This window comes from Schistocerca americana, chromosome 4, assembly GCF_021461395.2.
Source record: "Schistocerca americana isolate TAMUIC-IGC-003095 chromosome 4, iqSchAmer2.1, whole genome shotgun sequence".
Taxonomy (NCBI): Eukaryota; Metazoa; Arthropoda; class Insecta; order Orthoptera; family Acrididae; genus Schistocerca; species Schistocerca americana.
Window position 1 is genome coordinate 469,771,509 of NC_060122.1, and position 15,990 is coordinate 469,787,498.

At 40.9% G+C, this 15,990-nt stretch overlaps 1 protein-coding gene across 1 annotated transcript in view; it reads left to right on the forward strand.

Annotated features, from left to right (window-relative positions):
* LOC124613550 (E3 ubiquitin-protein ligase MYCBP2-like) overlaps window positions 1-15,990 on the forward strand; it is a gene marked incomplete at its 5' end in the record, with an annotated part of 333,858 nt that overhangs the window by 299,997 nt on the left and 17,871 nt on the right. Inside the window, one exon of the mRNA XM_047142262.1 lies at window positions 11,466-11,651. Coding sequence (XP_046998218.1) covers window positions 11,466-11,651 — 186 coding nt within the window. The remainder of the gene's footprint in view (window positions 1-11,465; window positions 11,652-15,990) is intronic.

Sequence of the window (15,990 nt, forward strand, 5' to 3'; positions counted from 1 at the left end):
GTTGGAAGGTGTAGCTAAATGTCGCAAATGAAACATTTTTAATTTTCAATGGTGATTCCATTTTGCAACTGATCAGCCCTTGAAAAAAATGTAGCCTTCGTATCCACTGGACCATAACGACTGACACACATGGTGAATTACAGTACGTAAACTGCATATATGCCTACTATGTAGGCCATATTTTGGAACAACTGATCTTAGTGATGCACTATCTAATTGTACACTAGTGGAAATTAAAAATCAAAATATCCTTCAACTGATGTACTAAGGTTTGCAATGTCTCTTGCATTTGCAAACAGTTATACTTATTTCAAAATAAATTCATTGAATGTGAATAACTTGGCTTCAGCTGTGCTGGTGACATATAGAAATTTGTGCCAGACTGGGAATTGAACCCAGACTTCCCGCTTATTGCGAGTGGATGCCTTAACCATTAGGCTATCTGTGAATGCCTCCTTGATGACCCAAAGTTCCAGATGTCACATTGTCTACATCCCTGTGCCATAGTCTTCTATATTGATCACTGATAGGTAGTACATCTATACCTAACACAGGTGAATCCAAGTTATTCACATTCAGCAAATTTATTTTGAAATAATTTTGGTTGGCCATCTTTTGTCAGTAATGTTTGTTCATCCAGACATACAAGTAAATTTTGCATGCCAAGGCAGGCAGAAGATGATAACATCATAATTCTTGATTCCTCATAGTCTCATTCTCACTGGTGCAGGAATACTGAGTATAGCTGCAAGCACTTAGTGATGAATGTTGGAGCCTATTGTATAGTGATGTAGACAGTGTGACATATTGAAGTTTAGGTCGTTGTGGGAAGCACTAATTGACAGCCTAATTATTGAGATGACTGCTTGCGATAAGCAAGAAATTCGGCTTTGACTCTCAGTCCAGCACAAATTTCACAAATGTTGCCAATAGGTAGCATGTCAGTACTTAACACAGCTGAAGCCAAGTTATTCACATTCAGTGAATTTATTTCAAATTAATTATGGATGGCTGTCTTTCATCAAAAACATCTGTTCATCCACACATGCAAGTAAAAAAGTTATAATATATTTGGAAACTGTTGAGGTCCATATGAAGAGCTCTGTGTTTTATGAAATAAATGATGTTTCTATTAATTTTCTTGGAAAGTGAGCGATTAATTGTGCTTTGCTTTTGAGGGCACCATTATATATACAAAGAATAACAGGTTACATAATCAAATTGTTCAATGAAATATATTTAATGTTATTTTTCTGCAAAACTGTCCATTTATCAAAACTAAGTATTACAAGTTTAAAGTAGTCACTGATTATTTTGAGAGAGAAGGTGGTGGGGGGGGACTAACTGAGTGTTCTTCACAGGAGAGTTTGTGTTGGTCATCTGTTCTAGTTTTCACATGCTACATAGTCCATTTTCTGTAATTATTGTTTTGTCATCTATTAGTCACTTCTTTATCTACTTCATAAAACTTATACCACTATCTCTCTTAAGCAGATCGCTGGAACCTGTAACAGTTATCGCTATTGAAGAAGTCTGCAATCAGTTGATGTTTCCCATTTTGTAGACACATTGTAGAGTTTGGAACATGGGTTAAGGAATCCAAAGCTGCTGCATGTGGGAATGGAAATTTAAAAAAAGTTTAAGTTGTCTGTTGAGCTAGATTGCCACTATGTCCTGAATTCTTGTCATCTGAGGGAACCAAAATTTCATGCTTGCTGGATGAAACAAACAATGTGGTTGCATGTTGTCAGACATTGCAGATTCTATGCAGATCCATTCAGTACAAGTGAAGAAGCACGTTTTCATCAAGTGTCATTCTGCCACACAATATTGCGCAACCACATGCTGCTATTACAACCCAACCCAACAATTTACTCAGTAACTGAAATAGGAGGTGACAGATAAGCCACCCTATAGACTGGTTGTGGCCCCAATGACTTCCACTTTTCTCAAGAGATGAAGTAATTGTTGGATAGATGACCATTCACATCAAATAAGGATGTGCAGAGATTCACAGTGATATAGCTTGCCAGATAGACTTTTTGCAGAGAGGATACGGAAGCTCATACAGTATTTTGTTACTAGTATCTCGATTGCCATACAACAATGTGCAACCGCATGCTGCTGTAGCAGTCCATCAACTTATGCAATTACTGAAATGGGAGGTGGAAAAATAGTCATCAGCATCTGTACCTAAGGTCTTCCTGATAGCCATATTTGTTTTAATACTTGGTACGGCTGAAGATGGGCGGTTGGAGGTGGGAGGGAGGGGGGACAATACAATTACGTTTGGCCCTGCTGATGATGCGAGGATATGGGGGGAGGGCAATACAGTTACTGCCAGGATCAGTCAACTATTTTTTGATGTATCATCATGAATAAAGTGCTGTGTTACTATGAATAATGTCTGCAAGTATTTTTTGTTATCTGTATTCATTTAGCTCAACTATTCCATGCACCTGTGCTGAATTTTCAAAGAATAAGATATAAACCATAATTCCTAACTGAGTGAGAGTTGAACTACTCAGATTTGAAGCGCTCTTACAGAAAAAGTAATAAATAGTGATGGTAATTGCTATTCATCAGATATTAGAGAAAGTGGGTGACTGGCAAGCAAAAACAATTATTGCAATGATAAATGCTGTAAAGCAGTTAGTTGGAAAGTAGCGAGTGGTTATTCACTAATAAGTCAAGAGGGAAAACAGATGCTGGAATGAAATGATAAAAAACATAAAATTTATTGGTCAGTAGATTATTGTATATTAACAGCTCATTGAATTCTTATATAGTTCAACATCACAGTGGACTGGATATGATTCAGGATCATTAGCAATATTCATGTGATGTATATGTTTTTTGCATCTCGGAACATTATTAACATAAGTTTCTTTCCTTTCATCTTATATTTATTTCAGTGATTTTCTGTTGTATATTTCCTCGGCCTTTCAATGTTGAAACATACATCTGGCCAATCTTAACAAGAAATGCTTGGAAATTATTTGCAACATTCCTGCTGTTGCCATTTTGTTTCTTCTTGGACTTTCTGTTCTGTTTGTATCTGTATATTCCATGGACTTTTAACAGTCAAGTTTGTGGATGAAGCTACAGCTGGTGGCCTTGTATCATTTATCTTAGATCTCCATTTAAATCAATTTACTCATTCAGGCAGCTTCAATTACGAAGTTTAGTCCCTGTTGCCTTGATTCTGTGTGGGCAGTGTTATCATCTTCAACTTTTATTTCTATTTAAATGAAGCTGCTTCATAACATACATATTTACATTAAAATAAAAAGTTCTTGGCCTGTAACACTTAGGAATTTGGTGTTTGTAATCATCATTACAAGTCATTGTGCTCATTGGTGAGAGTCGTGACCCCATGAACCAAATGTTTGCATCGCTCCCTTAGAACCTGCTGAAGAGGTAGACCCAAGATCTTCTTGATCTGATCACTCCACTTGTTTGCTGCTCTTTCTTTTGGTCTCTTGCCCTTGATCTTCCATTCTGTGATTATTTTCTCCAGGTTTGCTCCATCTCTTCTCACAAAGAGACCAAAGATAATTTTTTTGGTTGACACAAGAAGAAAGGTATGTGGAGATATTGAATTGCTCAGTTAATGGATACATTTATTCTTCTTTCAATCTATTTTATACACAGCAACCTTTGCCAGCACCAAAGCTGAAATGCATTGATGCATCTTTGCTGCTGGCTAAAAGCATGGTGTCATCAGCAAATTGGAGGTTGTTAATAGTTCTGCCAAACATGCCTTTAGTCCACCCATCAAGAGCATTCCTAACGACATGATCTGTATAAATGTTGTTCAGTCGGGAAGTAGAACACAATCCTGTCTGACACCTTTTGATACACTGAAGAAATCAGACATACAGGCACTTGTCATCACAGCTTCAAGGTGATTACTATATAGACTTCTGATCAGTGCTGTCAAATGTTGTGGGACCCCAAACTCTGCAAGCAACTTTTCCCAGACAACACAGTCAAAGGTTTCTCTATAGTCAAGGATGGAAATGAAGACAGGAACACAGAACTTTCACAATTTCTCTATTATTTGTTGTATAATTTAAAATGCGATAGTGTCTGCAGCTGCGATGAATTTTTTGAATGATTTCTTGAAACCTTCAGCTGCCATTCTCTTTATTTAGTGTACAATTGTACAATTTCTACCTTTGGCCATTTTCAGGTATCTAAAACGGATGTTTCATACATTGTATACATTAGTGACACTTGTGATTTTGATGTAGGAAAAGTAATATCTATCGATATAATAGGCACATTACAACTTACTTTATGGGTGATTTTTTAGTAACAGATTATGTCATATATGTCGTTGCTCATATGACATCATGTTATGCTCATAAATTAGTTTGAGGTGTTTACACTATTTTAGGAGCACTCTACTTTCGAGCAGTTGTTGCAATGTTCTTATATATAATGTACACTCCTGGAAATGGAAAAAAGAACACATTGACACCGGTGTGTCAGACCCACCATACTTGCTCCGGACACTGCGAGAGGGCTGTACAAGCAATGATCACACGCACGGCACAGCGGACACACCAGGAACCGCGGTGTTGGCCGTCGAATGGCGCTAGCTGCGCAGCATTTGTGCACCGCCGCTGCCCGCATCTCGTGGTCGTGCGGTAGCGTTCTCGCTTCCCACGCCCGGGTTCCCGGGTTCGATTCCCGGCGGGGTCAGGGATTTTCTCTGCCTCGTGATGGCTGGGTGTTGTGTGCTGTCCTTAGGTTAGTTAGGTTTAAGTAGTTCTAAGTTCTAGGGGACTTATGACCACAGCAGTTGAGTCCCATAGTGCTCAGAGCCATTTGAACCATTTTTGCACCGCCGCCGTCAGTGTCAGCCAGTTTGCCGTGGCATACGGAGCTCCATCGCAGTCTTTAACACTGGTAGCATGCCGCGACAGCTTGGACGTGAACCGTATGTGCAGTTGACGGACTTTGAGCGAGGGCGTATAGTGGGCATGCGGGAGGCCGGGTGGACGTACAGCCGAATTGCTCAACACGTGGGGCGTGAGGTCTCCACAGTACATCGATGTTGTCGCCAGTGGTCGGCGGAAGGTGCACGTGCCCGTCGACGTGGGACCGGACCGCAGCGACGCACGGATGCACGCCAAGACCGTAGGATCCTACGCAGTACCGTAGGGGACCGCACCGCCACTTCCCAGCAAATTAGGGACACTGTTGCTCCTGGGGTATCGGCGAGGACCATTCGCAACCGTCTCCATGAAGCTGGGCTACGGTCCCGCACACCGTTAGGTCGTCTTCCGCTCACGCCCCAACATTGTGCAGCCCGCCTCCAGTGGTGTCGCGACAGGCGTGAATGGAGGGACGAATGGAGACGTGTCATCTTCAGCGATGAGAGTCGCTTCTGCCTTGGTGCCAATGATGGTCGTATGCGTGTTTGGCGCCGTGTAGGTGAGCGCCACCATAAGGACTGCATACGACCGAGGCACACAGGGCCAACACCCGGCATCATGGTGTGGGGAGCGATCTCCTACACTGGCCGTACACCACTGGTGATCGTCGAGGGGACACTGAATAGTGCACGGTACATCCAAACCGTCATCGAACCCATCGTTCTACCATTCCTAGACCGGCAAGGAAACTTGCTGTTCCAACAGGACAATGCACGTCCGCATGTATCCCGTGCCACCCAACGTGCTCTAGAAGGTGTAAGTCAACTACCCTGGCCAGCAAGATCTCCGGATCTGTCCCCCATTGAGCATGTTTGGGACTGGATGAAACGTCGTCTCACGCGGTCTGCACGTCCAGCACGAACGCTGGTCCAACTGAGGCGCCAGGTGGAAATGGCATGGCAAGCCATTCCACAGGACTACATCCAGCATCTCTACGATCGTCTCCATGGGAGAATAGCAGCCTGCATTGCTGCGAAAGGTGGATATACACTGTACTAGTGCCGACATTGTGCATGCTCTGTTGCCTGTGTCTATGTGCCTGTGGTTCTGTCAGTGTGATCATGTGATGTATCTGACCCCAGGAATGTGTCAATAAAGTTTCCCCTTCCTGGGACAATGAATTCACGGTATTCTTATTTCAATTTCCAGGAGTGTACTTAGCACCAGCAAGATTATAATTGTTTTACAGAAATTTGCTACTTAACTTACATATGCTTTTGTTCTGTTATATTTAATTATCGTTCATCATTGGTGTAAATATGACTGTATGTAATTTCTTTAAAATAACTTGTAAATATTTGTTCTCTTATTGTAGGAGCATGTCATTTTTGAATAGTGGTACAAAGCTTCGATATATCACATTTATCACAGTATTCTAATGAAATAGTACTGAGAACCATGAGAGTCTAGTAAAAACTGCTTTATGGTTGTGTGATGTTTCACATTACAGTCATATTTATTAATGAGTGTAGTGATAATTTTACATTCCATGCTTCTGTAACGCTTTTCTGTGGAACTGGTAGAAAGTTGTCTAGGAATTTCCCATTTCACAGGTCTTCTTGCTCATTTAAAATTCTGTCTGGCTGATCTTTTAGATGTGTGTAGATTTCAATTTCTTCCATTACATCCATGACTTTTCCTTTCTGTAAATTACGTAATATTTGAAATGATCCATCTGTATTAGGTATTTTGTGTTGGTGTCTTTTAAGTGTGCAGCAAATGTGGATGGGTTGTTGTCGCTTATTGTCATGTGTTCTATAAAATAATTATAATCTTCCTGGTGTTAAGTATGTTAAATATAAGAGCCTTTCAACAACTTCTCTCAAAAGTAGCATGCTCCTAAAATAGTGTGAACACCTCAAACTAATGTATGAGCATAACATGATGCCATAGGAGCAATGACGTATAGGACATAACCTGTTACTAAAAAAAATCACCTAGTATATTGATAGATATGACTTGTTCCTACATTGAAATCACAAGTGTCACTAATGTATCCAATGTGAGAAACTGCCATTCTACATACTTGAAAATGACCTAAGTCCGAAATTGTGCAATCATATAGTAAATAAAGAGAATGGCAGCTGAAGGCTTCAAGAAATCATTCAAAAAATATTTGTTGTATGTTGAGTATCAAAACCTGCTTGTTCCGTGGGTATGTAACACCGAATGTATGGCTTCAAATGCTCTTTCAGGATGTAGTGCAAAATTTTGCTTGCATGGGTTATGAGAGCAATGGTTTGGTAGTCAGAGTAATTCCTGATTGACCCTTTCTTGTGTAGTGGGATGGAGATGGACTTCGACCAGTCTTCTGACCATTCCCCAGTTTCTCTTATTCTTGTACACATTGAATGCAGTACATAACACCTTCCTGCTGCATTTCTTTGAGCATTTCACAATATATATTCTCTAAACCAAGAGATTTATAATTCTTCAGGTGTTTTATCGCATTCTCTATTTTGCTGCTTAAGATTGTAGGTTCCAGTATAAGTTGGTCAAATGCTTCGCTTTCCCTACTGTTGTTAGTCCCAGAACACAGCTTTTCACAGTACTGTTTGCACCTCGCAACAGTTTCTTCCTTGTCTCCAATAGGGTTGCCATTCTCATCATATGCCACCCACTTATGAGAATTTAATTCATCTACTTGACTGTGATTGTGATGTTGTTGTATCTCATCACAGATCCCATGATGAAGTGTGATCTATTCTTTCTGCAATTCCGTTGTATCTCTCTGCACAGATTCTGATATCTGTCTCAATCCTGGGTCTTCTTCAGACTGCTTCTCTCTTCAATTAATTGTCATGTGGACTGTGATTCCCGAGGGTGTTTTGTATTTCTGGTGTCAGAAGTGATAAGGAAATGACCTCCTTCAGTTGGTTCCATGTTTGTGATGCAGGTGCATCATCCTTTTCAAGACTAATGTTATAGAATTTTGATCTTACAAGCTCACCAAATTCTCTAAAAGCTTCCTTGTTTGTGAGTTTAGTTGTCTTTCTCCACTCTTTTTGGCAGATTTGAGCTTAATCCGCATTTTTATGGACAGCAGATTATGATCATTTGCACAGTCGCCTTCAGGAAATGTCTTACAGTCCATACCAGAAGCTTCCCAATGTCTTCACCCTAGGATGAAGTCAGTCTGCCTTCTAAATCAATCACCATGTGATATGCAAGAAGTGTATAGTCATCTTAGGTGATGTTGGAACATAGTGTTACAGATAGTCGTTATACAGAAATCTGGTAAGTACCTCTCACCGAGACCATAATGTCCAACCACAGATTTTAAGTGTGCGTCTTAGGTAGTAGCTCCAGTTTTAGCATAAAAATCTCCTTGAATTATTGCCTGTCCTTTGTTAGGGATCACGTTATGGAGTTGTTCCAGTTGTTCATAGACCTCCACTGTTCCTCATCTGACGTTGCAGCAGTAGGAGCATAGATCTGGATGATGTTGAGTGTACACGGGGAAGCATTTGATTTTATGGAGATGCCCCTCTCGTTAATGGGTTCATAACTGAGATCACAGTTGTTCAGATTTCTAGGAACAACTATTGCAACACTGGTCACTACTCCCTGAAAAATACACGGTGCTGCTTCCTTGGGTCATGAAATGGCAACTTTCTCTCCAGTGATTCTCACGAAGCCCAAGAATATTCAGGTCATTTGAACTCATTTCTTTTCTCCTATAGCCAGTTTTCCTGTCTTAAGCAGCCCCTCCACATGCCATGCTGCAATCTTTCTTAGCATACACAGGAATAATTTGCACTGTGGTATTGGTCTAATCACTTCTTTCAATCCTGCCCCTCTCCCTCTCTGGTGGGGGGACTTGGAGTGCCAGATGATTTAGAATTGAGCAAAACCATGGGGCTCTCATGGGAAAATTTCATTGGTGGTTTCCTGTTGCCTTCCACTGACTGACCTCTATATCCTGTGTGCTCATCAACTCAGTTTCCCGCTGGGGTTGGTTACCCAACCTTCCACTGAGTTGCTTGGCTTAACAGGGGCACCACATGTAAGTAGGAAGTTGGAGAATTGAGGTGATACAGACTGAGAGAACTCTCTTGCTGAGTTCTTGTAATCATGTATCACCCCCATTTTTTCTTGCCAGTCCACACACACACACACACACACACACACACACACACACACACACACACACACAAAATGCACTACCTTTTCCACTCTAGGACACAGTACATAATGTCACCGTCACACCATTTGAAGGTCCATTTAGGCTTCAGATAATAATTTAATAATTTCTTTGAGGAATCAAACTTGAGAATGCCAAGTAATAGACAAACTGTATGTAACTACAGACATATTCATGCTATATGCAACAGAATTTTATAGTAGCATAACTTGGACTGGCATGGTCATCATTTACACCTGTTTGCATACATCAGGCAATATCATGATGATACAGTGTTTGGTAACCAATATGTTTAAGAAAATATCACACTTGTTTCATCCCTGTGTGTATCTGGTCAGTGATGCATTCTTATTTGGTATAGTATCTATTTTGTAATATTTGATGCATGTTATTTCCATCTTTCTAATCTTCCATGGAAACTGGCATACTAATGCAATGTTCACCCTTGATTTGTATCATAAATAGTAAAAAATTATTGCCTAAAAACTCAACATTACTTAAGTCATTGTGATTTTTGCTTTAATGAAGAGTATCTTCACATAAAGTCTTAAAACTAATTATTTTATTTATAATTCATTCATTGTGATATTATTTTATTTCATAACTTCACATACTTCTATTGTCTTGCACTGATCATTATTCTGGTAATGGACTTGAGCTTCCATAACTTCACAGACAGCAATATACAGGTGTTTCAGAGTAATAAATTCTCAATTTTTGCTGCCAAATATCGGCATCTTCAACAAAAATGTCCATGATTGTTAAAGATAATTTTATTTCCCAGGACCTCAGAAGGATATACACTCCTGGAAATTGAAATAAGAACACCGTGAATTCATTGTCCCAGGAAGGGAAAACTTTATTGACACATTCCTGGGGTCAGATACATCACATGATCACACTGACAGAACCACAGGCACATAGACACAGGCAACAGAGCATGCACAATGTCGGCACTAGTACAGTGTATATCCACCTTTCGCAGCAATGCAGGCTGCTATTCTCCCATGGAGACGATCGTAGAGATGCTGGATGTAGTCCTGTGGAATGGCTTGCCATGCCATTTCCACCTGGCGCCTCAGTTGGACCAGCGTTCGTGCTGGACGTGCAGACCGCGTGAGACGACGCTTCATCCAGTCCCAAACATGTTCAATGGGGGACAGATCCGGAGATCTTGCTGGCCAGGGTAGTTGACTTACACCTTCTAGAGCACGTTGGGTGGCACGGGATACATGCGGACGTGCATTGTCCTGTTGGAACAGCAAGTTCCCTTGCCGGTCTAGGAATGGTAGAACGATGGGTTCGATGACGGTTTGGATGCACCGTGCACTATTCAGTGTCCCCTCGACGATCACCAGTGGTGTACGGCCAGTGTAGGAGATCGCTCCCCACACCATGATGCCGGGTGTTGGCCCTGTGTGCCTCGGTCGTATGCAGTCCTGACTGTGGCGCTCACCTGCACGGCGCCAAACACGCATACGACCATCATTGGCACCAAGGCAGAAGCGACTCTCATCTCTGAAGACGACACGTCTCCATTCGTCCCTCCATTCACGCCTGTCGCGACACCACTGGAGGCGGGCTGCACAATGTTGGGGCGTGAGCGGAAGACGGCCTAACGGTGTGGGGACCGTAGCCCAGCTTCATGGAGACGGTTGCGAATGGTCCTCGCCGATACCCCAGGAGCAACAGTGTCCCTAATTTGCTGGGAAGTGGCGGTGCGGTCCCCTACGGCACTGCGTAGGATCCTACGGTCTTGGCGTGCATCCGTGCGTCGCTGCGGTCTGGTCCCAGGTCAACGGGCACGTACACCTTCCGCCGACCACTGGCGACAACATCGATGTACTGTGGAGACCTCATGCCCCACGTGTTGAGCAATTCGGCGGTATGTCCACCCGGCCTCCCGCATGCCCACTATACGCCCTCGCTCAAAGTCCGTCAACTGCACATACGGTTCACGTCCACGCTGTCACGGCATGCTACCAGTGTTAAAGACTGCGATGGAGCTCCGTTTTTGCCACGGCAAACTGGCTGACACTGACGGCGGCGGTGCACAAATGCTGCGCAGCTAGCGCCATTCGACGGCCAACACCGCGGTTCCTGGTGTGTCCGCTGTGCCGTGCGTGTGATCATTGCTTGTACAGCCCTCTCGCAGTGTCCGGAGCAAGTATGGTGGGTCTGACACACTGGTGTCAATGTGTTCTTTTTTCCATTTCCAGGAGTGTAAGTGCAGATATACCATAGAAGACGTTTTGTCCAATAAATTCTACATGGATGCTTTACATATGCAATTAATTGAATGTACATACTATTAGCATGTAAAGAAGTAAACTTATTGTTTACATATATGAGTTTTTTGTCTTTTCCCTAAAAAGGAACATGCCAGGAATGCTTGCAACAAGATACATGCCTGTGGTCATATGTGTGGTGGCATTAAAGGAGAAACTAAATGCCTTCCTTGCCTGCATGGTTGTTCATCTGATCCCACACTGAAGCAAGATGCTGATGACATGTGTATGATATGCTTTACAGAAGCCCTTTCTTGTGCTCCAGCAATACAGGTTTGCTCTTTTAGTACTTATATTTAATCTTATTATTCACTGTGTTGCATTAAAAAAAGATAAATGTTTGGATAAATAAAACATCTCACTGCCACTGTGCATGTATTGTTTTTAAGGAAATGGAGTGCATCATTCCTTGTCCTTGCCATTATACTTTCATAGTTATGACTTTCAGTATAATTTCAAACAGTCATAATATAACATTAGTTTATATATTACCTTTGTATTTGTGTATAATGTTGATATTAATAGTGTATTATGGTAATGGAAAGTACTGGCAGAATATTAGAAAAAAAAGAAAAGAATAGCGTAGGGTAACAACTCGCTTAATAGAAGGGCTGCTGAGTCATCATCAGGTGCACAAACAAAACAAAAACATCAGCGCACACACACACACACACACACACACACACACACACACACACACACACACCTCTGTGCAGCAACTTTCAATATACTATGCTGGTACTGCAGTTCTCCAGCGGTACAGGTGTGTGTGTACATTTATGTCTGTATATGTAGGAGTATACTTTAGTTGGATATTATGTTGATATTAACAGATACATATAGATTAGGGCTCTGGTCTATCTTCTAGAATAAATTTGAATCACTGGTTATCAGTTTTATAGGGTAAAGGTAAAAGTGTCATCAATCCAAAATATGATTTGAATACCGCAGTGATTTATAAAGCATTGTCCTATTCACGAAGGTAACCCCTTGCCTTCGTCTGACATTAAGGCTGACTTACATAACCTGGGACCTATAGTTTAATGCTGATTGTAGACCATGGTGCAACTTGGCATTTTTTCATATATCTAGCAACATTTCTCTTCTTTTATGCAAATTTATCAATCAAAACCATGTCTGTACCTCATGCAGTACCATCACATTATGCAGCCCATACAATGTATCATAAATATAGTTTTTCTGTTTTGAAGAAGAAATAATGAAGTCAAACTTTTGTCAAACTTAAGCCAAGTACATATGATATGTAAACATCTGTACCTACTTTCCAACAGCAGGCAGACATACAAAATCAGCAGCTGTGCCCATGTCCCAACAGATTACAACAATAGTTGGAAAATTCACTTGCTTTTTGAATCATTGTTCCTTTGTATTTTACAATATGGAGACAGTAGTGTTACCAGTCTCATCAAGCTACCTCTGCCACACATGCATTATCATCACATTATGTAGCTCACTTCTGCCTTCACTGGATGTAATTACCCTGCCAGCCTAGCTCAAAAGAAGATTTCCCAGGTTGTCACATTCAATACTGATACTGCTGATCCCTCAAAGAAACTACTTGTGAGTACATCTCATATCACTCAGTACTAAGATGGTGTTGAATGTATTAATCAGCTACTTCGACAACGCTATGACTTCCTAAAATCATGCTCTGAAATGAGGTCCATTCTATCTGATATTTTGCCCACCACATCTAGGATAGCTTTTCATTGACACTCCCTTTCCCCAATGCCTGCAATATATTGGTCAGACCCTACACTCTTTCTGCTCCCATTTCACTACCACATGACTCCTACCCCTGCAACTGTCACTGCTATGAGATTTGCCCTATGCACCCTCCTACCAACCCCTACATCAGTCCTGTAAGTAGAAAAAGATATGCTACAAAGGGACAGCCATGTGTGAAATGACACATTGTGTACCACCTGTTGTGTAAACACTGTTTGGCCTTTTACATTCGTGTGAGTTACCGCCAAGTTGTCAGTTAGGATGATTGGGCACTACCCTGTGGCTCCTACCCCTGTGACTGTCCCTGCTATGAGATTTGCCCTATGCTCCCTCCTACCATCAGTTACACTGGTCCTGTAAGTAGAAAAAGATATCCTATCAAAGGGAGAGCCATCTGTGAAATGACACATTGTGTACCAACTGTTTTGTAAACGCTGTTTACCTATTACATTTGTATGACTTACTACCAAGTTGTCAGTTATGATGAATGGGCATAGTCAGAGGGTAGGTACTGGTAACAACACAGAGCATGCTCTGCAAAATGACAGTCATGACGTCTGGTGCCTCTTTCTCCACACTTGCCCTTTGGATACTGCCCCTGACATCAGTTTCTCAGAACTCTGCAGGTGGGAACTGGTGTTACAACATGTCTTTGGTTCTCGCCATCCACCTGGTCTTATTTTTCGTTAATTTCTTCTGTCTCAGCATTTCTTTTCATAACTATTCCTTTCTTCACTTCTTTTTAGTTTTCTATTATTTTATTTTCTGACCGGTCTTATTTTTCTTCGCCCCCCCCCCCCCCCAAATCTCCACCTGTGTACCACAGCTTAGCTTTACTTTCTTATTAACTCTTGCATGATATTTTTTCAGTAATCTCTGACTTGCTTATTACCCCATACTCCACCTCTAAGCTCTCAAGTTTTTAAATAATGTCTGGTGCAGTCCGCAACAATCAGTCTTTTCTTCTCATCATGCCTAGTAAGTCTCTCTTGGCCCGGGGTTCAGGGCAATTTTATGGTAACTCTCCCCATTTTCCTAAACCTCGCCAGTCCCTCTCCTTCATCCCTCTTTCTTATCCTTCACCCCTCTGACAAAAGACTGAGCGACTGGCTCTGAGAGCTTGCACATTCCTTTAACTCTCACATGTGTTTTCTCTTGCCACTGCTTGGGGATTAGATTTTTTGTCCATCCAAATGTAGTACTATGTCTTTTACTTTGCTTAATACTGATTCTTATGGCCGTGATCACATTTGATTTGGCTGCCACATGTGTAACCTTGTTGCCACCTTGAATAAACAAAGTATCGTCCAGGATGCACCATCTTGGAGAATGTCTACACTTCGCACACTGTGTACCCAGCTAAAACCTGGAGAACGAGGCTCAGTAAACAATTGCCAATTTTCCCCAGGAAGGATGATCTAAGAGAAGAATGGTAAAATCAAAAGTCATCCTTCCGTCATAATGAGAAGATAGGTAAAATAGATGCAACCATATAATACTTGGAAGTGAATGAACCAAGAAAAATATGTAGCTACCTCGACCAAATCAGTACTGGCGATGCCATGACAAACGCAACACCGCATAAATGGTGAATGACCAATGAAGTCCAGTGTGCCTGGAACTTTGGAACGAAGACTGGACTACATTTTGTATGATTACCCGAAAAGGAAATTCATAGGTACCTGGAAAGACTTTGCACATACAACACCTTCCAGCAATTAATTGGCTGGAGTATTTGTACATCCAGTTATGATTTTTTTTAGCAAGAGCAAACATTGCCTACAGGGGGAGTGACTGGTAAAACCAAGTTTTTGAAAAACAGTCACAAGTTGCACAGTGGTGTCCTTATTTAATTTTAATTTTTTATTAAAAAAGAGAGAATAGAATATTTTGTTCACCTCTCAGAATTTTTTCATACAATGGGCTTTATAACTAGCTTATTTAAGAACTAAAATACCTTCTTTATCACTTACAAAAAATATATTTTGAATAGAATTCACTGTATTTTAGGCAAGATTATAACATGGTCTTATACTTATTTAGTGTTACTGCATGAACAGAGTGTGGTAACTGATTTAAAAATTTTATGCTCAGGTATTTATAGCTATTATGGACTGTAGCCAGTCTTGAGGAAGGCAAATCCAACAACTGATATTTTTCTGGTAGTGTGTACATATACATCACGTCTCCTGCTGAATTTTTGCAGATTTTCTGTAGCATATATTAAACAGTTATGTAAGTACAGGTTAGGTACTGTCATTATGCCAAGACATTTAAAGCAGCTTCTGCAGGGCTCTCTGGGTGCTAATCCTAATTAACATTTGATTGTCTTCTTCTGCCATCTGAAAATATATTTAGCTCCTGGGGAATTACCCAAAAGCCATATCCCATATTGCAGATAGGAATAGAACAAAGAAGAATATGGTTAAATTAACAGCTTTTTGCTCATACTGTTACTTAATTTATACAGTAAAACATGTACATGAGCTAGTTTGCTACACAGACAATTGGTGTGCTCTTCCGATGAGAATCATTGCTCTATGAACATATCAAGTAATATTACAGTTTTATTTTTGGTTTTAGTTTCCTTGAGATTGAAAATTATTTCTTCTGTTTTTTTGTCTGGTTTATGCTAGGCACAAGTGACTAACCATTTGCATAATTTCTCTGTTGTTAACTAGTACACTTTGTAAATTTTCACCTGTGTTTTTAGTGTCACATCATCAGCATATAGTATGTTGTTACTTGTTATGTAATTACAAAGTTCATTACTGTAGATAATAAACAGGAAAGGCCTAAGAACAGAGCCTTTATTGGTAGTATTTCTGATCTTTGATGATATGCACACATAAGCTTCTTGCTT